At 37.7% G+C, this 22,540-nt stretch overlaps 1 protein-coding gene across 3 annotated transcripts in view; it reads left to right on the top strand.

Annotated features, from left to right (window-relative positions):
• Positions 1–22,540, top strand: part of MCTP2 (multiple C2 domains, transmembrane 2) — a 144,648-nt gene that overhangs the window by 4,382 nt on the left and 117,726 nt on the right. For 2 of the 3 annotated variants that reach the window (XM_012643704.1, XM_012643705.1), the window contains exons 1-2: positions 11,707–11,871; positions 14,140–14,205. In XM_012643704.1, the coding sequence (XP_012499158.1) occupies positions 14,141–14,205 (65 nt within the window). In that variant the 5' untranslated portion in view covers positions 11,707–11,871; position 14,140. Of the gene's footprint in view, positions 1–1,790; positions 1,827–11,706; positions 11,872–14,074; positions 14,206–22,540 lie in introns of those variants that run through there. The other variant, XM_012643703.1, reaches the window with a different exon arrangement.

The raw sequence follows: 22,540 nt of genomic DNA, 5'->3' as shown, positions 1-22,540 counted from the left end.
GTTTCACTACCTTAAAAAAAAAAAAAATAAAAAACAACTGTGCTTTGCCTATCCATTCCATTTTACTTTAAACTCTGATGGAGAGATTTCAGTTTAAATTCTCAGTTTTATACCCATTTTCCTTTCCATCATTGAGGCAGTTTTTGTTGCTTTAGAACCAAGCTGGCAAAAATCTTAGCATGTGTCAAATGTGTATTCATTTACCATCGTGTCTGGGGATTTAAATATATATGAGCCTGGTACAGGCAGAAGGGAAGACACTGGCTGGAATGCTGACAAACTTACTATCTTGTTTTTTTCTTGATAAATATAGGAGTGTAGTTAAAAGTCCGGGCTCTGTCATCAGACTGCCTAGGTTTGAATCCCAGCTCCACCAGTGGTCTGGTCAAATTAACAGAATTATTTAACTTCCTCAGCTATAACTTCCTCACGTGCAAACTGAGAATACAAAGAGTTTCTCTTTTACAGGGTTGCAAATATTGAGATTATCAAATGTGGTGCTTAGAATTGGAAAGAGACACTGAATATATAGTAGTTGGTAGTGTTGTAGTGAGTAGCAACAGTCATTTTCCATTAATTTCTTTATCTCTTTTGTTTATCTTTTGTAAGTGTTATAAAATGAGTTTTTATATGTGAAAGCTCTAAAATGGTCCTGAGTACCTGTAAGATGGTAATCAGTTTTTGTGGTTGGTTTGGGTAAAAATATCTGTCATTTTGTTGGGAAAATATATATATATAAAACCCACAACACCTTATTTTAATACCCAGGTGTTATTACCTGTAACTCTATGTCATGTATTGAGTGTTGAACTCACAAGTTCACCAGGGGAGTGTTATTAATGAAGAATATTTTCCAGTCATTTCTGTACCAACATTTCTAGTTACTAGTCAATGAAATGTAAGTGAATTTCCCCGGAAGACTATTTACTTCCTGGTTCCTAATTTATTGGGAAGACTCATTGGCAAAGTGGATAGGTCATTTACCTAAAGGTAATATTTTCCTTAAGCATAACAGTAAATGTGGTCTGCTCAATTAGGTTCACATTGAGTTGTAATCTCCCGAATTTATCCAAGTTGTAACAACCAGTTAGCTGGTTAACCAGCCAGAGTAGAGTTTTGTAGTACTGAAGGGCAGCAGGAGCAATGAGAGGATTTTTCTGGGAGCAATTGGTAGATGAAATTTAACAGCCTTAGCATGACAAATGAGACATCAAAAGAGAATGGTGGTGAAGTTTCTTGCTGTTTAGAAAATGTTTTCTTCCCTAAGTGCTATATTAACTACTTTTCTTAATAATACAATAATGATTCAGAGTTTTTCCTGTTATTTTGAATATTGAGATTTAATCAATGAAGAATCTGGGATTATTTTTCTAGCATTGGAAAACTATAGAAACTTAAACATAAACCAACATTGGTCATGAATTTCTTAAATATTTTCGTAATGCTATCTGAACATTTCGAGTAGGCGAACTCTGCTTTTTTTTGAGAGAGAAAATTTTAGTATTTTCAGGTAATTTAAAAAATATACTCCTAAGAATTGAATAGTATTCATATGCCATTGCTATTTCATAGTAAATATTTCAGAAAATTATGTGATACAACTATATATATGATTTTTCTTTGTTTCTACTTTCTTGCTCAACTGTGGTTTCTCTGTAACTTCAGGACTTGGATGTTAATCATCTGAATGTAATCTACACCACCTAACATAATATAATTACATTGCTAATGATTCTGTTTCCCTCTGTTTCATTTTGCCATTTTCAATGTTGCATGGACTCAATCCTTAGCGTTGGTCAAATCGGAAGCGGTTAAGTGCCAGCAAGGTAAATATGCTTGTTTTTTTCTTTAAATGGTTAAAAGCTTCATCTTTGTAGCAAACATAAATGTATACATAATTGATATTACTTGACCTTTATGTATAACAGCATTCTTTTTTTCTTATTGCCGTTATAAACAAGAAGAAAACAACCTTCCCTTAAAAATTTTATTTAATAAGGGTATTGCCAGATATGTGAACTGACACTTGTTTTAGTGCTGACATTTTATATGTATTGGCCATGTTAGAGTGTTACACTTCATCAAGCTTGGATAATTTTAGAGTTTAGCGTGGTTAGATTTAGTCTTTTAGGAAGTTATTTACCCTTAGATGGAAACTAGCATCAGTGTTATAGGGGCAATGTAAAGATTAAAAGGAATTTGTTTTACATTTTATATTAATAAGTCTCTTTTATACCTTCTGAAAAAGCTGTTTATTACATTTTTGGCAAAAGTTTCTTTAAAAATTTCTTCATGGTGTGCTGGTGATTTTTTACATTGTTAATATCTTTTAAGCAATCATACCATATTGTCTACTTTATAAAAAAGTATAGTAATGCATTATTAATTTACGAAGTTATTAAATTAGCAAGTTTGAAACTTAAGTGGCTACATGTGAAAATTAGTGTAAAAATAAACGAACAAAACAAAAAAAATTAATTTAGCAGTTCTGCTACTTTTTAAAGAGAAATAATCAACAAAAAGTAATTTCTATTAAATGATGCAATATTTCAGAATCTTTTTTCCAGTTCAGTATCTGAATGGTGGTGGTGGTGGTGGTGTGTGTGGTCGGAAGAGGATGCCTGGACAATCTCTGTGTACACATGTATTTGCACACTTACATATATGTGCACATACATATTCCAGCCCTATTTTTTAACCCTTCTGTACCCCGGTTGCTTATTTCCGTGTAAAATAAGGAGTTTGATGCTGAGAGCATCATCTCCAGCTCAAAGGGTGTGTGTGTGAGAGAGAGAGAGGGAGAGAGAGATTTAGGAGAGAGGGAGATTGAGAGAGAGAGAATGAGTTTTAATCTGACCAGCACTAGTCACTTAGGAAGAAAGCCAAACTTTCCAAATCTTGCTTTGTAAACCCGAAGGAACCAAAGTTCTGACTCATATTTAACTAAACTTTGCATTTTGAACCTTTTAAAATAACTATGATAAGGTATTTTGTTATCCTATCACTTCACTTGGTTCCCGAGACCGATTCTTTTCATAAATAAAATTAAAAGCTAATAATAACATTGAGCTGTCTCAAAAATGCCTCCAACTTTTGCCTTATTCCTTTATAGTCACTAGAGGGTAGAAGAACATCATTTCTCAGGACAGCAAAGAGCCCCGCTCCGGCTCTCCCGTGTTAGGAGTTTCTGTAACCACCCAAAGCAGTAAAGTTTCCCAGAATGCTTTGGTGAAGCCTGACAAAGCAGTATTTTCTCGTTTATTGATTCTGCTGCTGCACTAAAACACTGGTACTGTACATCAATAACCATCTTTAGTTAGGGAGCTTTGGTCTGTGGAAGAGCACTGGCAGTTTGTGGAAGAACATAAAGGCTAGAAAGAAAAATTGTGAGCTTGGGGAATATGGGAGTCTGGGGAGGACAGGAGAGGTTATGGAAGAATGGCCAAAAGAATGAAGAGGGATAGAAAAAATGTTGACGGCCTGGATAAAGATATCAAAAATATGAAGGGAACAGAGGATCCTGGAGAGCAGTATTTATATGTATACTGCAGAATTGTGTCTTGGAACTGAGTTGTTGTCTGTTTTTTTTTTCGCTCCCCATCTAGTAGTTTCTAGAATTTTTACTTCAGGGTCCTGGGCTCAGAGATGTGTAATATATGTATAGTATATATGTTTAATAGAATCATAGATGAATGAAGTTCATTGAAAGATATTTACAATTGTATTTGAGACTTGCAAGTTATATATTGCTGAAGAGTTGCAATTGTTACGTTGCCTTTTTGCTTTTGAAAATACGTAGTTTTAAAGAGAAAAGTGAGATAGCTTCTACTTTGGGCTTATACAAATGAGCCACATGGAAGCTTCATAGACACTGTGATTAACACTTTGTAAAAGTAGTTAAAATACTCTGTTCAACCTATCTTTTGGTATGTTTAAACTATAAGATGCTTTTTTTATGATTTCCATATTATATTTAATATTACATAATAGTTCGATATAAAGAAGATTACTTAGCTATAGGTATCTAAAATTGTACTAGTCCTAAGTAGTTTATTACCTATATAAAATATCATAGATTTTTGCACCTCAATCTTTTTCTTATAATAACTTAGCTTTGTTTAGATAATTTCTTCTTAACATTGTAACTTTATAATTTTGTACCATCCAAAAGGTTCCTAAATGCAGTCATCCAGAATCTTGGATGACTCTGCTTCCTAACTATTAAGTCCTGGATTTCAATATAGTAAATATGTAGAGATTGCCTTTAAAAGTAGATTTAGATTTCATCCAAAAGCCTTTTAAAGGGAGCATTCAAACGAGAATTGGGAATTTGATTTAATAGGGCCTGGATCAGATACCTAGTTCTCTTTGTACATTTATTATACATAATCTTTGGTCTGAATAGATTTGTTTCCATTGCTCACTTTTCTCTTTTCTAAGACATGTAACGGTTATAGAGATTTAAAAACAATTAACAGCAGTTACTTCTCTTATATCAAATAGTCTAACATGGGGGAAAAAGTAGTTATAAAAAATGAATTCAACAAATTACTGACTATATTCAGAAACTTTACACATGCATGCACACACAGGCACACACACACAAACATACACAACCCTGCTATCATTTGGGGGATATATAGGTGCTGTGTCTGGCACAATGGCTCTTTATTTATGGATTTTCTTGACTTTAGATGGATTTTCACTGAGATAAGTACATCCTTCTACACAGCCCTCTTTTGAACCACTGATTTATGCATTAATACGTCAGCAATCTAAGGTAGGAGGCCTGACCTGTATTAATGTAACATCATTTCCTTTTTCTGTATGAAATTAGTTGACTAGTGTTGCCAATTTTTGGCCTGTTTGTCTTCATATTCTTTTATTTCAGTTCTTCTCTGTTATTGCAGGGGCTATCTCTGCAGGCTACGTTTTCTAAGTCCCCCATCAGCTAGCCTACAGCTGGCTTCATACACAGAGAGGAATTGGTACAAGGATGGTTTGACATAAGAAAACTTAAATTGAAAGAGGACAGAATTTGGAGGGGAGCTCCATTTCTCCCTGTCTATATCCATCTATCTATCCATCTATTTATTTTAAATGAGCTTCTCTGTCACCAGAGCCCAGGTGGGAACCAGGGGGAGGTTTTATGAGTGCTTTGTATATAGTTATATAGTTTTGGGTTGAAAAGGAGTTACTCAAACTGGAATAATACCTCTCCTCCCAACTCTTGGTAAATGTCTTCTCTCACTGTACTTCTTTCTCTAATTGAACTCACCTGTCTTATTTCTGTGTAGGCCCATGAAGTAATAGAAGCACAACCTTCACGCAAGAGGAAATATGTTCCATTTGAGGAACTAAAAGAAGGGTATTGTGCCTGGAACACTTCCCCAATTAATAAAGTGATTTTTGTTTGTTTTGCTCTTTTTCATTTTCACACATTCTTAACTGAATTCAAATGCCCATTCATAGTAACACTTTTTACCTTTTTGTTTTCTTGGCTAAACTCAAGGTATTGAAGAATTGCACACTCAAGACAGGCACATTTATCTATATACCTATCTGTCTCTATCTGATAACCTGTCTATTTGTCTATGATCTAATGTAGCTAATCTATCTAATTTATCTGTCTTCATTATCTATTTCTATCTATTTTATCTATCATCTGTCTATCAATCAATCAGTCAATCAAGATGTGGCACTGTACTGACCCACTGCTGAAGGTCTTAACCTTGACCCTTCTGCTGCGTTGTTACGAAGTCTAGGTCAGTATTAGCCTGGGGAGAATGACCTCTAGGGGATTCCCTCTTTTCTGGAGCTTATAAGCCACATTCAGGTGAGGCCATCAATTTATTGGAATTATCAAAGCTGGTGTGTACATTGAGGCCAGAGGGACAGAGACACTGTCTTCCTTAATATCTCATCAGATGTCTCCTCTTAATAACATTAGACTCAGCTTTGCCCAAACACCATTGGTCATTGAGCATACACTCTTATGGTAGGAATCCTGTCCTTGGACACAAAGATGAATTAGACTCAGCTATCAGAATTGAAGAGTGATGCGGGTATTTAGAGGCTTTGGTGAGACTCTTATCCTGGCCTTAGAGGTGGGTGAGGTTGGCTGAATGCTGGGCTCAGAGGAAGCTTTCAGAGAAAGAAGACTGGAGTGACTCTTACCAAATGTGAAGGAAGAGGAAATGAATTGAAACATTCCAGTATAAAATAACACGGTGCATAGCAAGAGCTCAGAACTATTTATTATAGGGCTCCAAACTATTTGGTTTTCCGTGTGTGCCTCCTGGACCAGCCACAGCTGGAAATTATTAGAAATGCAACTTTTTGGCCCCCATCTCAGAGCTCTTTAATTAGAAACTCTGGGAATGAGGTCCAGCTCTCTTTGAATAAGCCCTGCAAGTGATTCTCAAGCATCTTGGAGTTTGAGAACCACTGGTATGGACTAGAGTATGAAGGAGCATGCTGGGAACAGTAGGAAACAAAGCTAGGGATGGAGTGAAGGGCAGGCCTTACAGGCAAGTAGCTCTGCTGCTGACCCTTAGCTGATAGGGGTGGGCCTGGGATTAAAGTGAGTCCAGGGAGGTGCCCAGGGTGCAAAACCAAAGGAGGCTGAGGTGCCAGCCCTGCACGTGCAGAAGCTTCAGAGCGAGCCCAGTGCTGCACTTGTTTCACTCTACTCACAGCCTTGGGTAGGGGTGTGTTAAGTGAAGGAGAGTCACAGAAAAATGGAACAGAGAAGAGACAGCTAGCAGGATGAACACAAGTGAGCCAAGAAATACTAGATGGTAAATATAATACTATTGCCAATGAGCACAGAATTTAACTTTGAGCTTCCTAGAGGTTAGAGCAAAAAGAAAATCTTATTGAATCACATGGCCTTCATTTTTTTGCTTGCTTTTTTTGATAGTAGGAAATATATTACAATTTTCTTGGTCCTAAACTCTGGGAGTCACAGGGTATTTACAGTCTTTATCTTTTTATCTTCTCTTAATCTAACTTTTATTAAGTACAAAAATTGAGTGATGCTATTCCCTTATAATTTAAAAACATTAAATTTAATAACAATGCTTTTATAGTTAATGTGCTTATACACAATGATTATTCATATCCTTAGAACTGTGATAGAGTTTTCGTATACAAATATAAATCTCATCTTCCACGGACACGTGGGAAATTTAAAAGGTTTTCTTTGTATCCTTATGCAAAGATGTTTGTATAGTTCTAGAAGAATTTACGTCTACAGGATCCTCTTCAGATGATGTAGAGGAGCTGCCGAGTAGGATCTTTTCTGGGAGCCTGTTCCACGGACGTATGGCTCTTGTCATGTTGTGCTATAAAAGCTGTTGACAAGAAGCAGTAGTTTTACATGTTGAAAAAGCTTGAAAGGAATATTTCAGTGAAACCTTTTATAGACTGAGTGTTTTCTCGTAGCTTTTCAAAGCAATGGTCAATGTAGTTGGAATCTGGCTTGACGATTCATTTTTCTTACAGAGTTAGTTGATTTTTTTTTTTTTCATGCATTTGTTTCCATTGACTCCTTACTTTCCCATGATGACTTAGGAAAAATAATCAATGAGAATCTAAATAGAATGGCTTGGCACCATGGGAACACTGATATTTTTATACTTCTGTCACTGAGACAATATATTAAAAGTACCCATGTGGTATTTGGCACCTGGTAGGTATGCCCTGGTCAGTGCTTTTTCTTACCGACTTCTTTTTTGTTTGTTTGTTTTGGTATTTTGTTATATGCAAAGGAGTATTTTGGATAATTACCCATGGGTATTGGCCAGCAAAGGCAGTTCAGGGCATGGCAAAGCTGAAGGTAACCTTGCTTTTGGTGGCTGCAGCTCCTGTGTTCATGCCCTCCTTTCAGTATTTCTTCACTCCTGACCTCTCTGCAACTCATCGTGGCTCGGGACAGGTAGGAGGCAGTGAGCTGACCTGTCCCCATCATCCCTGGCTTTCCTTTGCAGCCACGCCAAAGAAACGAGATTCTGGAATTCACATCACTCTCTCCCCAGCATGCCCTTGGCCAAAATCCTTAACACGTGACACCAGGTTGTTGTCTATTTTATATGTCCCAAGAATGACAGTCCATTCACCATTTCAAGAGTCTGTTCCTAGACCAGAAACTTCTGAGGATGCTCTACCTGTTTGAATCCACCGTATATAATTTCACTCTCAGTCCAGAATGGCTTCCCTTCCTGCCTTGGCTCTGAGATTATCATGACCCAGAAGTAAATTCATATTTTCAAAGCTCTTTCAATTTTACTAAAGTCAGTATGTTTCTCAGTTGAATACCTCACCTCGTTTTCACTATTAATAACTGCTTTAGATGGAAATCACCTTTTATGTTTTAGAGTGAGTGGGGATTTGTTGGGGTGGGGGCTGACGAAGAGAGAGCAGATGAGTGGGTCAACACAGACATAGTAAAAGGTTCTGATCCCTTGGGAGGAAGGAGAACAATAACAAAACTCCGACGTACTATGTTTTATCTGTTATGTCTGGTGAGGGATTAGGGTCAGGACCCAGAAACGTTGCGCTATCTCCTGGTGTTTGTTTCAGTTCAGGTGGGGTGGCCTTTCCCTTCTATGGGTCATTTCCTTCTCTCCTTTCACATTCCAGGCTGCATTAAGATGACAAATTTCACTTATAGGCTCGGGCACAGACATGAAAACCTAAGCTATTTGGTGAACTGAGTGAGTGCAGATGAGTCGATTTATTGTGGGGGAAAGGCCGTGTTTGAAGAGTGCAGAAGATTTTGAGAGCCCAGCTCTGCAACAGAGCACACAGCATGGCCCCGGCCCTGCCCCCAGTGGCAGACACAGCTGTGAAGCCTCGTCAAGCCTCTCAAGGGTGGAAGAGAAATATTAAAGTAATTAAGAAACTTCTTGAAAGCACCCCCCGCACCCAATTTGTGACTCACAGATGAAACTTTATTTTAGAGATAACCTTATAGTGGGTTTTGCAGAAATATTTAGGGTGCAATAAGTAGAATAAAGGTTTTGTGTTCTTTTCTATCTATGAACTCTGCAATAAATACTTCTCTTCTCCTGCCCTGCCTTTAGGAGGAGGGAGAAAAAAAATCTTGGACAGCAAAGAACAAGTCCATCAGATCAAACATGCCTGCGTTAAATACTAAAATGTTCAAAGTCCGACTGAGATAGATAAAAGCTTTGATGGAAAGTGGATATTTCCCAGGGACATTACAAGCAATAATCCAGATGTTATGGTGTAATGCAACGAGTGTCCGTGGATAGATCAGGAGCTCCAGCCAAGCCGCGCCTGATACAGGCCTCAGCCTTGCCCTCCCATGCTGTTCCGCCATATGGAAGCGATCTCTAGGCCCCCTTAATAACCAGCTTTGGATTCCGTTTTCACAGAGCTCAGAGAGCTAAGTGGGGCTTTTTTATGGACAAGTTAGATAGAAGCCTTTCCAAGATAAACATCCAATTTGAAATTAGGACATACCAAGCCGCAAAATTATTTTAGGGCATATTTCATGGAAGTGCTGCCATTTTTCTTAGGCAATTGCCAGACTGTAGGTGCCCTTTGATCCTTTGTGGACATTACTCCCTTCTTTATAAAAAGGATTGTGAAATAGTTGCAGTGTTTAGGGAGGAATATATCTGTCGGAACTTTGAAGCATGGCGTGGGACAGGTCATACTTTAGTTTGTTGGTTGGCAAGTCAAACTTTAAGAAGAAAAAAAAGCAAAAAGAGGAATTGTGGCAGGATCTATGAATCAAAATCTCATTTTTGCTCTAAAGGTAGAAATTTTCAGCCCATGTACTTAATAAACTATAAAATGTGTTAGGTATGCCTGTATCTATTTATGCGTCTACGGATACATACATATGTGTGTGTGTATATATATATATATTGTGATGCTGAGTGTCATTTTTAACAAATATAAAATTGCTTAATTTTAAATATTTCATAAACCTTCATTATTGATTATACTCTATCTGGAATATATATATGTATATGTAGGTGTATATGTATATGAAGGGTGTGTGTGTGTGTGTGTGTGTGTATATTTTATAGATATTTAAGAGTGAAGAAGAAATTATTAATGTTTACCAGAGGAGAGGTTTTTTTTTTTTCTTTTTAAATTAATTCTTTCCACATTTGCCCTCCCTGCTCTGTCTGGACACCTCCGAAACCTCTCTCTGTGTGTGTGTGTGTGTGTGTGTGTGTGTGTTTCAAGAGAAAAGCAACATAGATATGAAGTTTGGGAATATATATTCCTTAAATGTCTTTTGCTTAAAGTCGTCACAAAACAATCAACAAAAATGCCTGGAGTGGCGTTGTTGCATTGTTTATTAAGTTCGATGAGGTAAGCTGGTATATAATTAATATGGACTGACATACCGTTTGTTGTGATAAATTGTGACTAACTGGTGTGCGAACAAATTGGTGTCTAAATGATCTGGAAGATATAGTGAGCAGATGACGGGAATGGATACGTAGTGTCGGAAATTCATTGCTTTACTATGATGCTCGGTGCCATTTGCATTCTTCAGCCCGTTTATTTCTCCTTCAAAGAAAGAAGTCTATCCTTGTGCCGTTTTACTTACTGAATGGAAAAGGTAAATGAACTCCACCAGCTAAATGCAGCAGGTGGCTCATGTGGGGACGCTAACTCAAACAAGCTAGCCATAAAAAGCCATGGTTGAATGTGAATATGCACGAGGTATTGAATGATATTAAGGAAATTATGGTTAATTTTGTTGAGTGTGATCATGATGTGCTGGTTACGTAAAAACAAGTATGATTTTGCTTTAGAATATTTCAGCCAGAAAAAATAATGAAGGTCTAGATGAAATGAGTTTGGCAAAATGTTGAATCTAGTGAATAATCACATTGAGATTTATTATACTATTGTCTTTACCTTTGTGTATGTTTCAAAATCTACATAGTGGAAATTAAGAATAAAGTGTGGATATTCTCTTTATAAATTAATAACAGAGGATGTTTGCCCTCTTTTAATAAGGTGTATATTAGTGTGTATGAGTAATATAGTTTAGAAAATGATAAAAAAGAAAAAAACCAAGTTAACAGTTACTGAACCCCCACTGGGTCATAGGCACTCTGAGATGTCCTTGACACATCCCACTCACCAGCCCACCCCACCGCCACCTCTGCAAAGCTGTTTGCACAGCTAGGCCAGTGTAAGCTGTATTTGGAATTGCAAATCTCAGGGTAATGTTGGGCTTTTAGTGGTAGCCCAAGGAATGAAGGGAAGTAGGAACAGATTCAAATGTGAAGGATACATTCAAAGCCATTATTTCTAAATGCTCAGGGGTATTTTGTTTCCTTGCAAAGCAATGCCTTGTTCTTATATCTGTTTCCCAGAATGCCTTTCTTTCCATCATACTATTAAAGTAGCTAAAGACCCAGTTTAAGGATTGCTACCAAAGAGCACACTGGGTGGGAGTACAGGCCAGTGCCAAATCAAAATGTTGCTTATGTTCATTCTTCACTACATTATTACAAATCCAGAGCCTGAGAAGAAAGTCTCATAACTGTGATTGTAGGTTTGTGAAACCAATGAAGAGTAACACTTTTCACCAGGCAGGGAGTGACTTTTATAATCAAATACTGGAAACTGGAATTCCTATGATCACCAAAGTCACTCTCAAGAATTATCAGCAAGTTTATGTGTCATCTTTATTTTTTGCTTTAGTCCTCTTTGATACGCAACCTCCGGCTCTCAGAGTCCTTGAAAAAGAACCAGCTCTGGAACGGGATTATAAGTATAACTTTGTTGGAAGGGAAGAATGTCTCAGGAGGAAACATGACAGAGATATTTGTCCAGTTAAAACTGGGGGATCAGAGATATAAAAGTAAGGTAAGTTCTACAGATTCCATAAGGAGAACAGTATCTTTAAGAGTAAACATAAATTAAAAATAGTTTTACCACTTTAAATTTCACAAGAATAGAAGTAATTTATATTTAGCAGTCCTAACTATATTAAGGGGCATCCCAGAAAACAAAATAATTATATAGATGTAGTCAATTAATGTGGGTATTGTTTTGATTGCTTAGTATAATTTAATGTAGTAACTCAGAGCTAGAGAAAGCTTATTAAATCATAGATGTGAATGCATGATTTATGTTCATTTTGAAAATAAGCAATGTTTCATAGAATTTGAAAAAAGGGTAACTGTTTTCAAAATGCAACAGAAATAAAATTGCATGTGTTATTTGGATTAAAGTATTTGAGATAACTGAAAACATTTTCAAAATTATATACCCTTTGCTTTCTCTTACTTGTTAGTCTTGATGCTAAAAATAGATATCTAGTGTTGCTGTTTTTTTGCTGTGATTTTCTTAACAAAAACTAAAGTATTAAAAATGATTTGTTTTAAATGAAAGTAATGGCATTTTTAACTGTCTTTAAGAATAATTCATCTTATTCTGCCAATCCAAGTTCCATTTAATTTTTAGTTTTAGTAATTTGGTGTGAATTTTATTTCAAAAACCATAGTCTCCACACCATGATAATTAATTAGTTTTACATAACTGTCAGACAGGAATATTTGCCATGTTTTATGTATTGAGGGAGGTAGAGTACTTGAAAGTTAAATCGCATGCCAAAAGCCACATAGAAAAGAAAAAAAAAACACTAGAGGATTTTGAAAATAGACCCAAAGATATTTGCCATTTGGGCCTTTCTAGCATCCAGGACATACCAGATGCAGACAAGTTGGAAAATGATTTTGGGAGGCAAGAGGTTGTCTGCGCTGCATGATTTTCAGTGCGAAATCAAATATTAGACATCATTTATTTGAGCACAAAGCAGTAGAGAATTGAGGCTCATGTTGAAGAATAGTTTATAAAAAGTGTGAAAAATTGAGGGCGAGCTATGCCAGAAATCTGTAGATAATTATTTTGACCAGGTAATTTTAGGCTATGCCTTAGAGTGAGCGTATCCAGGGTAACCACATTTCTCTACTAAGATTCCTTTAGCTGGCCAGGGTCAGGCTAAGGATTTATGGAAAAATTATTCATCACTAAGCACACTTAGCCCTTTGGACTAAGGTGAAGTATAGAATTAGTCCAATATCTGCTACATTCCCCCTTGGGGAATACTGCATTTAATTTGTGATCTAATAGGTTTTTTTCCCCCCGCCTGGTTTCTAAATTCTATGATCTGATATATTAAGCCTGATGTGAAAAACAGCTTAAATGATTTTACGTGACATTGACTACAGCTGAGGTCTGAGGTGCCCATGTTATTCTTATGGAGGAGTAGTTGGTGCTAGGATTTAATGCTTGATGCTGTGCCCTGAGAGCCTGATAATACTTAGTGGCCAACATTTTTGCTCACTTTTATTCACAAATTGTATCTCTATGTAAATGAAACCAAAATGAAAATCCTGCCAATGAACTAAACACAGAAGCAGTTTGAAATCACTTTTTGGAGAACATAGAAACACTTGTGGGGGTTCCAAACCACTCTCATTAATTTTTTGGTTTGGCTGCCATGGAATTTCCTAGTCTTCCTCCCACCCTAGAGACTGGATTCAGTAACTTTGTATTTAAAAAGAGGCAGCAATGTACAAGCTATGAGTTTCTTATTTAATGCATTTGGCAGATGTTAATTAAGAACCCAGACTGTTAATTTATATAGTTCTTAAGCTAGCACTGAATGGGTATGCCAACAAAAATGCTACTTGCCTTTGTTTAACCAATTAGTGTTATCGTCTGTAAGAGACCGATTGCAAAGTGTCTATTGATATATGTCCAGTGTGTGTACACACATACACAGAGTCCCATGTTATTTATGGTTTCTTGTGAGCTAACAGTATTCTTTGTAACTTGGTGGATAAATTATTGAATCTGGGGGCCAGATAAAAGGAGTAGTAATGTTTTTGTCAATTCCTGAACCCTCTGAGTCCCTTTCATTCCAAAAAGGAAAGTTTGACTTTATAAGGGGTGAGATCCATCTTCACGGTCTCCTGCAGTTTAGAAATGAAATGAATGTGTAGCTGCTGTAGCAATGAATGACGTTTTAAGAAAATAAATATTATAACTGCATGTTTTCTAGACACTGTGTAAGAGTGCAAATCCGCAGTGGCAGGAACAGTTTGACTTTCACTACTTCTCTGACAGGATGGGCATTTTGGACATTGAAGTGTGGGGAAAGGACAGCAAAAAACGCGAGGAGCGTCTGGGCACGTGAGTCCCCTCTGCTTTGCAAGCGGTGGGAACTTGTTTCTGGGTGGGGTGGGTCCTGAGAGAATGTCTTTATCTGCTCGGGTATCCCCATCGAAGAGGCATCAGTAAGCCCAATGGCCAGTCCTAACTCTGGGAAAGTTTGCTTGTTATTTTGTTTAATTTATTTATCTTTAAATTGGTAACTGTCATCCGGTATTGATTAAAATAAAGGAAAATAGTTTGCGTCAGGAATTCTCTAAAGAAAGATACTGTGCCATCTCGGAGAGGTTTATATAAATTTCCAATATTCCCTAAAATTTTGGTTTGGCTACTTAGTGAAATATTATATGATTTGGTAAAGATATAAGGATAGGTGTCTCCCCCTCACCCACATGATGGAAACTTTTGTACGTCCTTGATATACTGTGTAGCAAACTGCAATAGAACCTATTGAGGTCTTTACTTTGGACCCTCCTGACTGAATGGAGACACTCACCCATATATAAAGAGCAATAATAGGCTGGGTGCAGTGCCTCACGTCTGTAATCCTAGCACTCTTGGAGGACACGGGGGGAGGATTGCTTGAGCTCAGGAGTTCGAGACCAGCCTGAACAAGAATGAGATCCCATCTCTACTAAAAATTAAAAAATTAGCCGGCATTGTGGCCTGCACCCGTAGTCCCGGCTACTTGGGAGGTTGAGGCAGGAGGATCACTTGAGCCCAGGAGTTTGAGGTTGCTGTGAGCTAGGCTGATGCCACAGCACTCTATTCATGGCAACAGAGTGAGACTATGTATCAAAAAAAAAAAAAGAACAATAATATGTATTATAGCTTCTTCATAAGGTTGCAGTGAAGAATACAATGAAATGAGTCAATGCTTACACCGTCACTGCCCCATAGTAAGCACAAAGGAGATACTGGCAGAGGCACATGTCATCTCTGATCTTTAGAACACCCCTGCAAATTAGTGGCATCATGCTTATTTTAAGGAAATGGAGCTCAAGAAGTTTACAAATAACTTGGCCATGAACTTAAGAACAAGGAGTTCCAGGATCAGGATACTGTGTTTTCAAAACAAAGTTTTTTCTGTCAAATTGCTGCCTTTTGTTCATTCCAAATACATTCAATTTGTACACAGATCTTAAGTTTAGAACACAAATGTTTAAAGGAATTGCAACAGCTGTTGGTTGTCTTTTTCAAAGCTGAACCTTGGGTTCAGGGACATGCCTTGGGGTCACTCCTTGAGGGATAGGAGAGCCTCCTGTCCCTTCTTCACTGCAGCTAGAGAGTCTCAACTTTTGCCTGTGCTCTACATAGGAATTCCATTTGAGGGAAAGATTTTATTGCTGAAAACTGAAGATTGAAAACCATTCATCTAGTATTACCCCTTCTTTCTACATATGAGGAAATGTAGAGGCTCGGGGAAGTGAAATGTTTTTCCAGCAGCAAGGAATTTAGAGGCAGAAATGGGAAAAGACCCTGCTAACCCAATACCTTGTGCAGTGCTCTTTCTGTGTAACCACGTGGCACAGTGTCTGGCTGTGGGCTGTCATCACCCCAACCCACCTCAGTATCTGGAGATAGATGAGTAGGGAGTTCAGCCCATGAAACATTCCTCCAGTGTTTCTCAATAGCGGTACTCTGTTGCATGGGTACGTCTGGTATGTTGTGGGATGTTTTGCAAACCTTGTTTTGCAAACTCACCTTCCTGAAGCCAGTCACTTTCTCCAGTCATTGCATGGAAAACATACACAAGTGCACGTGTGCATACACACACACGGCATGCATACACACACATGGCATGCCTGGATTCCATCATACTTGTACAAATAACTCTTAGGACCAGCACTGCTACCACTTGAGACTGCTGCAGCTCACCCTCTGCATCCCTAATTGCTTTGCTTTGCACTGTTTCCTCATTCCCAATTCCATGCTTATCTGTTAGGTCACCATCATTGCTTACTTGACCCTCTCCCAGGCCAGGTATGTACATTTGGATAGCAAACCAGGTCATGCCACACTCTCTAGCTCATGCAGGAGGTCTTCTTGTGGTCTAGCATTTCATTAGACCTTGCCTATGGGATACGGTCTGACCTTGTTTTTTCCTTCTCCACACACACAGGGTGACTGAGATACCTTAGATACTTTTCAGTACCTCTGACATGCTTGCTGTTATGACATACCAGGTCCCTGCCGACATTGGTGGTAGCAGGATCTGAAACTGTGTTAGCCCACAGAGCAAGGATAAGTTACGCAAATGTTGAGAACTCTGTGTCCCAAAGTGTAATCTGAATAGTGGGAATTTGGGCCTCCTGTGATGAATGGCCGACATGTAATTTTAGTAGGTGCGAGGAAGAATGCCCCTGCATCTCACATGTCATTGTGCTGTCATGTTTCCTTCACATAAGAGGAAATGCTTCTCTGAATGATTGCTGGGTTGCTTCACAGAGACAAAGAATAATTTAAGATGTCCCTTTTATTCCATGTTTTGTCATTTGGGTATTCATTTATTATTTTAGCTATTTCCTGTTTGTAACCAAGGCATATACCTGCCTAGTGGTCATTCTGTTCTTCCTCTTTATGGACTTTAAAGTATGTTTTTTTTTTTTTTTTTTTTTTTGGTATCCTTTTCCTTTTTCCTCTCCTGTAGTACAAAAGATAACAAAAGTATCTCTTGGGAACTGGCTCCACAGTGAACTTGCAGGTGGGCAAAACCTACTCTAAGCTATCTACTGCTTCTCAGAGCTAAAGGGAAGATTGTGCTAACATATGCACACCGGTGACACGTGACTTATGGTTCCTTCTTAAGAGCTACTTTGTAAACATTTCAGCTATTTTTGTCACCTTCCCTTTTCTTTGTGCTCTTCATTCTAAGGCTCAGCTATTTTATCTTCCAAGTGTTGGCAAAACACCTTTTTGCGTCAGAAAGCTCTCCAACAGTGAGAATGAGTCTTCACTGTGTCTTAAGCCCTGTCTTATATTTTGTTTTTGGTGAACACCTTGATGTTCACAGTTTAACATCAGAGTTAAAGCTCTAGATGGCCGCTTTGAGGAAATTGTCTTCCATGAGGTTCCCCATCCTAGGCAGTTGCATGCAAGGGAAGGAGTACCAGCTTTGGAGTCACACATCCTGGGCTTGCTGGTAACCACAGTGTTTGCTAGCACTGTGGCCTAGGGCAGTGATTGACTTGTGTAGTCTGGCTTCTCCGTCTGTAGAACAGGGTCACTGGCCAACTTGCAGGGCTGTCCTAGCTAATAAGAACAATGTCTGTTTGACATTGTTTCTTCTTTTGAGCATTCAAATAGTAGGTGGTATTATTATTATTAATTTTGAGATTTTTCTTCATGGCAACTATAGATCTCCACGACATTTGTGACTAAAATTATGCAATTTACGTGAAATAGGACTAGAATTCAGCATTTTGTTTTCAAAACAGCATAGATGTTTTTTGTATTTTTTTGGTAGAAGTGAGCAGTGACCGTCTTCAGGGACATGGTAAGAGGGACATCCATTGGCTAAAGGATTGAGCAGTGTAGGTTAGCTTGAAAAATACTGGGATTTTGTAGCTGTGGATGAAAAGGCTGGAGTAGTGGTTGGTTATGTGAAGAGAAATCACATTGGCATTGGTAGGTTGTTAGCCTGGTGATGGTTAAAACACAACCCAGCAGTCCGGCTCTCCTGTGTCATGTGGAACTTTCTGACTTCCCTTGTGCCGTGGTAGTCCAGGTGTGGGGTCCTGCTGACCCACAGGTAACTCCTAAGGAGGTTGGGGCTGGTGAGGTGAAGGTGCTTGAGTAAGATCCAACATCCACCTAAACCATGTTCCTAACAACCCTGGTGTTTGTTCGTGGGCAAAACAAAGACAGCATCGATCTTAGACAAGGAGAGTGGGTTTTAGGGAGAGTAAGACACACAGCTAAACTTAACCTGTTCCAACTTTTAAACAAAATAATAAGAGTATGACTATAGGTTACTATAGATGATTCCATTTTAGTCCCTTTCAAAGTAATCATGTCATTTTCTTAAAGTATATTTTATATTTCAAGATGATTCTAGAGATTACCTTCTTATAGAACACTCCAGACTTAATTTAGTTTGGAAAGGTTAAGAATGAGAATGCACAAGCCCATTTTGACTGGCCTGCCTCAGAGTCCCTGCTTAGTCCCAGATGGTGCCTTATAAAGTGGCTCTGACATTCTACCAGTTTATTAGTGGCTCTGAGGCAGTGAAAGATCCAGGCCAGAGTATTTCTGTGGACAAATTGCACCCCATGTCGTTGATCTGCTTTTACAGCCAGGCTTGACACATTCACCGTTTTCCTCCTGTTCCCTGCTTCCTTAGCCTCTGAGATTTACAGCTTTTAAAACTCCAGCGCTCTTTTCCGCCCCTTGCCTTTGAGTTAAAAGCTGACCAGTCTGTAATATAAAACATAGAATTATGGTAATGAATAAGAGGTTAAAAGCTATCATGGCAAGTAAAACTTGAGCAGGTTTGGCTGACTGATATGGTAAAATTATGTGTTGAATTAAAACATTAAAATGCTGTGGGATTAATGGGGAAAGACAAGAACGGGAGGTCAGAAACAATGCTAAATCAGCACATTAACTGCCTCTGGGCTGGAGAGGAGAGCTTTAATATATGCTTGATGCAGGGAAGAAGAAGAAAAGTAATTTAGTCTTTGTTTTTTTCAGGTGAGTAGAACAATGGAACTTTTAATCTGGGAGGCACCCAGTAAATACATTTATTTCAATGCCTTTCTTATATAGGGGAAGAAATAGGGACTGCAAAAGATTGTTGGTTAACAAAAAAGCACTGACTTTGCAATTTGGATTTTTTGACTTTACGAGTTTCATTACGCTGCTGGCATTCATTTGTTTGTGCATTCAATTCATTCGACAAATCGAGAGCACATCATGTGTCAGGTAGGCTGCAAAGTGCTGAGGATTCCGTGTATGATAACACAGATGAGGCTGCTGTTGTTGGGCATTTATGAATCTTGGACTGCTACAAGGAAGCAAGCAGTGACATACCGTGGAGTGAGGGCTGTGGATCCTGACACCATGGAGGCCAGCTTGGGCTTGGGGCAAAAGGAGACATCTTTCTGGAAGAACAGAGGTCTAAGCTGAGATATGTAAGGTGGATGGTAGTTAGTCTGGCAAGGAGATTGCAAGAAGAGCTTCCCAGAAAGACAGCACGATACAGGCAAAGGCATAGAGAGGAGAGAGAGCACATTCCCTCTGAGAAACTCGACAAGGATGAAAAGCAACAGTGATGCCACATGATGAGGCTAGGGCAGAGGGCGGGCTGAGGTCACAGAGCCATTGGATTCCATCTCATACAAATGAAAATGGCAGCTCCTCTCTAGGCACAAACACAGCAGTGTCTTGGCTATTTCTATTTCCATAATGTAAATCTCGCCATCACAGAGGAGCTCCTACCGACTGAATTTTCTAATAGCTGACATTGGAATGAGAATTTTCTGAATGACTGTCCGAACATGGCTAGTCCCCTTGCATGTGAAGTCACACACGATGCCTTAGGAACAGACCTGATTGGTTAATGCTCATTTATTGCATTTCTTGTGTAGATGTTCTGAGTATGTGTTTTTGTTTCTGTCAGACAGAAGAGCAATTTTGTAAGTTTTATTGCTTTATCAGTTTTTATTAGCAAACAGGTCATTGGCTATTTTGGCCAGAGTTGTTTTGGCTGTGGTGAGTTAAAAATTATTTTTAAAAAGTTATTAGGTTGATATCTCAGATACCTCCACCTTCATTAATATGTTTGTTTTATCTGCAACCAACCTTGTAAATTTTTAAAAAATACTTCCCTTGGTGTAATTCTCTACAGCTACATTATTAGCAATTCTTCAGGTCAGAAATAGATAAACTAGGGCCTGTGGGCCAAATCCAGATGGCTGCTTGTTGTTGTAAATAAAGTTTTATTGGAAAACAATCTTGTTCCTTCGTTTACATTATCTATTAGAGCTTTCATGCTACAAGGACAGTGTTGAGTAGTTGCAACAGAAACCATATGGCCCACAAACCAAAAATATTTACTTTTTGGCCTTTCACAGAAACAAAAATGGCCTAGGTGTGAGAAAATTCTGGGTCCTGCCCATAACAGGTAGCTAAAGAGATGACAGAAAGCCTTGGAAAAAAGCAGAATATTTAGAGGTCCTCAGTAGTGACTGAAAGTTGTAAGAGACCAGCCAAATTATTTATTAACATTATTTTCTTGGAGAAAAATCTGGTATACTAATGGAAAGTGGAAAAGAAGAAGCCTGGATTATCCTTTCAAGACTTTTCATATTAAAGATGTTTTAAATGAATGTATTATAGAATGTTTACTTCTTAAAGATTTTAAATTTTAGTCCATTTATCTTTGAACCTAAGAAAAATCACAAAGAGAGATTTCGTTCATTTGATTCTTAACTGTCTTTCAAAAGGTTGGATGAGTATTGTTGGTAAAAGTGTCTGCAGTTCAGGGAAAAAAAGTCCTTTTGCAGGAAAAAAAAAGATTCAGCTGCTGCTTTTGCTGATAATGCAGTAGCCCCTTCCTAGCTTGGGGTTAATGCAAATAATTCTCCCTGTCTCTGGCTGACATCCAGAGCTTCTGGTTCTCCTTCAAACTTTAGGACAAACTTGAGCAATATGAACTAGGGTTGAAATAGGATAAAACAGGAAGTCTGAATGGGAGAGGGTTTTGTATGAAATATATTTCTTCTTTCTCCCATCTTTCCTTCTTTCTTACAGAATGTAAGAATAAATGGGGAAACCAGGTGGGTAGAAGAGATATGGAAAGTTTATAGAAAGCCATCTTTGTAGGGGAGCTAAGAAGGCAGCTTTAAATTAATTCTTAAGACTTACACATCAAATCACATAGTGGGTCAGGAACCCTCATCAGCTGGGTCATAACCCATGTGCCACAGACCAAGTTTTAATTTTGATTGACATGATGCTGACATATCAATTTAATTTGCTCTGTAAGGTCACTAAGAAAGTAAAAGCGAGTATTTGGCTGAATTCACTCATTAGTTAATAAAGAATGTAGGATCCATTAAGTTGATACCAGAATCCTCAACCTGTTGTTTGTGGGGCTCTGACATCTAAACTAGGCATAGCTATTTTGCATGCAGATGTTCTTTCTAGTTAATGAAATAATCTTTAAAAATTAGATAAGGGTAAAACTTTCACATTGGACAGAAATGACTGAAAAGTTTGTGAAAATGTGTAATTTCTGAGAAGAAATCCAATAATTACTTTGCATTTCATCTGGTATGTGGTTCAGCTTTTGTTTAAAATGACAAAATACTCTGTTCCAGTAAATTGTGCATTTAAACAGTTGCTAGGGGAGCTTGCAGAGTTATTCTAAATATGCTAATATTGCTCACAGCATTATTAGATTACTCTTTGGAATTAATGTCAGGTCCATTTTGAATTATCCAAGAAAAATTTTATTATTTCCTACCTATGCATTATTTTTGACCCTCAAACATCATTAGCTCTCAGAACACTTGTCTCTAAATAACTTTTGGCTGTTCAAAAAACAAACACAACTACCACCACAACAAAGAAGGTAAACATTCAAAGGACAAATATAAATTGCCATTATTAACGGTGTTAAAAAGAGTGTGTCATGAATTGGTTATTGCTAATTTGGAATAAAGTGACTACCAGAGAAAATTCTTACAAATTTGGCTCTTTTCATAAGAGCTTTATTTGAAAGTGCACATATCACTGCAAAATAATGCTTAGTAAAGTACTCCTAAGCAGATGTACTACTACAACATTAGTTAAGAATATGTGAGTACTTATTTTCCTGGAAAGGACATACTTAAATCCCTTGATGTTTTTTTCTTTCCAAGAAAATTTGATTTCCCAGTAACAATTGTTTATGAAATAAAAATATTTAGTAACCTCTCTTTTCACAGAGAGTAGTAAACTTTAAAGGTTCCGATTGCTACAGAAAAAAAAATTTTGATTCAAATCAGAGGATTATTTTAAAATATTAATATACTTTTTGTAATCTGCCTCCAATATAAATACTTGATGAATTTATTACATGTAAAAGCCCTAATCGCCACATTCTCCCATAACCAAGGTCACTTTTGGTAAACAGGAAATAAATGCCTGTGTATACTTAATTTTATAGGCACGTATTAGTATGTAAAATATTTTTAACTTACATAATAAAATCTGGTATAGAGTTTTAATATAATTTTTTTCTTTTTAATTGGGAAGGGGATTGCAAGCTTTCTCTCAGATTAAACTGGAAATTTTTGTCCATACAGCCACATGGCTCAAACTTGTCATTACTTTATATATTATGTAAGTTTGCCTATTTGTAATTATCTGC

This window comes from Propithecus coquereli, unplaced genomic scaffold (assembly GCF_000956105.1).
Source record: "Propithecus coquereli isolate 6110/MARCELLA unplaced genomic scaffold, Pcoq_1.0 Scaffold20, whole genome shotgun sequence".
NCBI classification, from domain to species: domain Eukaryota; kingdom Metazoa; phylum Chordata; class Mammalia; order Primates; family Indriidae; genus Propithecus; species Propithecus coquereli.
This window is presented reverse-complemented; position numbering and strand designations above follow the sequence as displayed.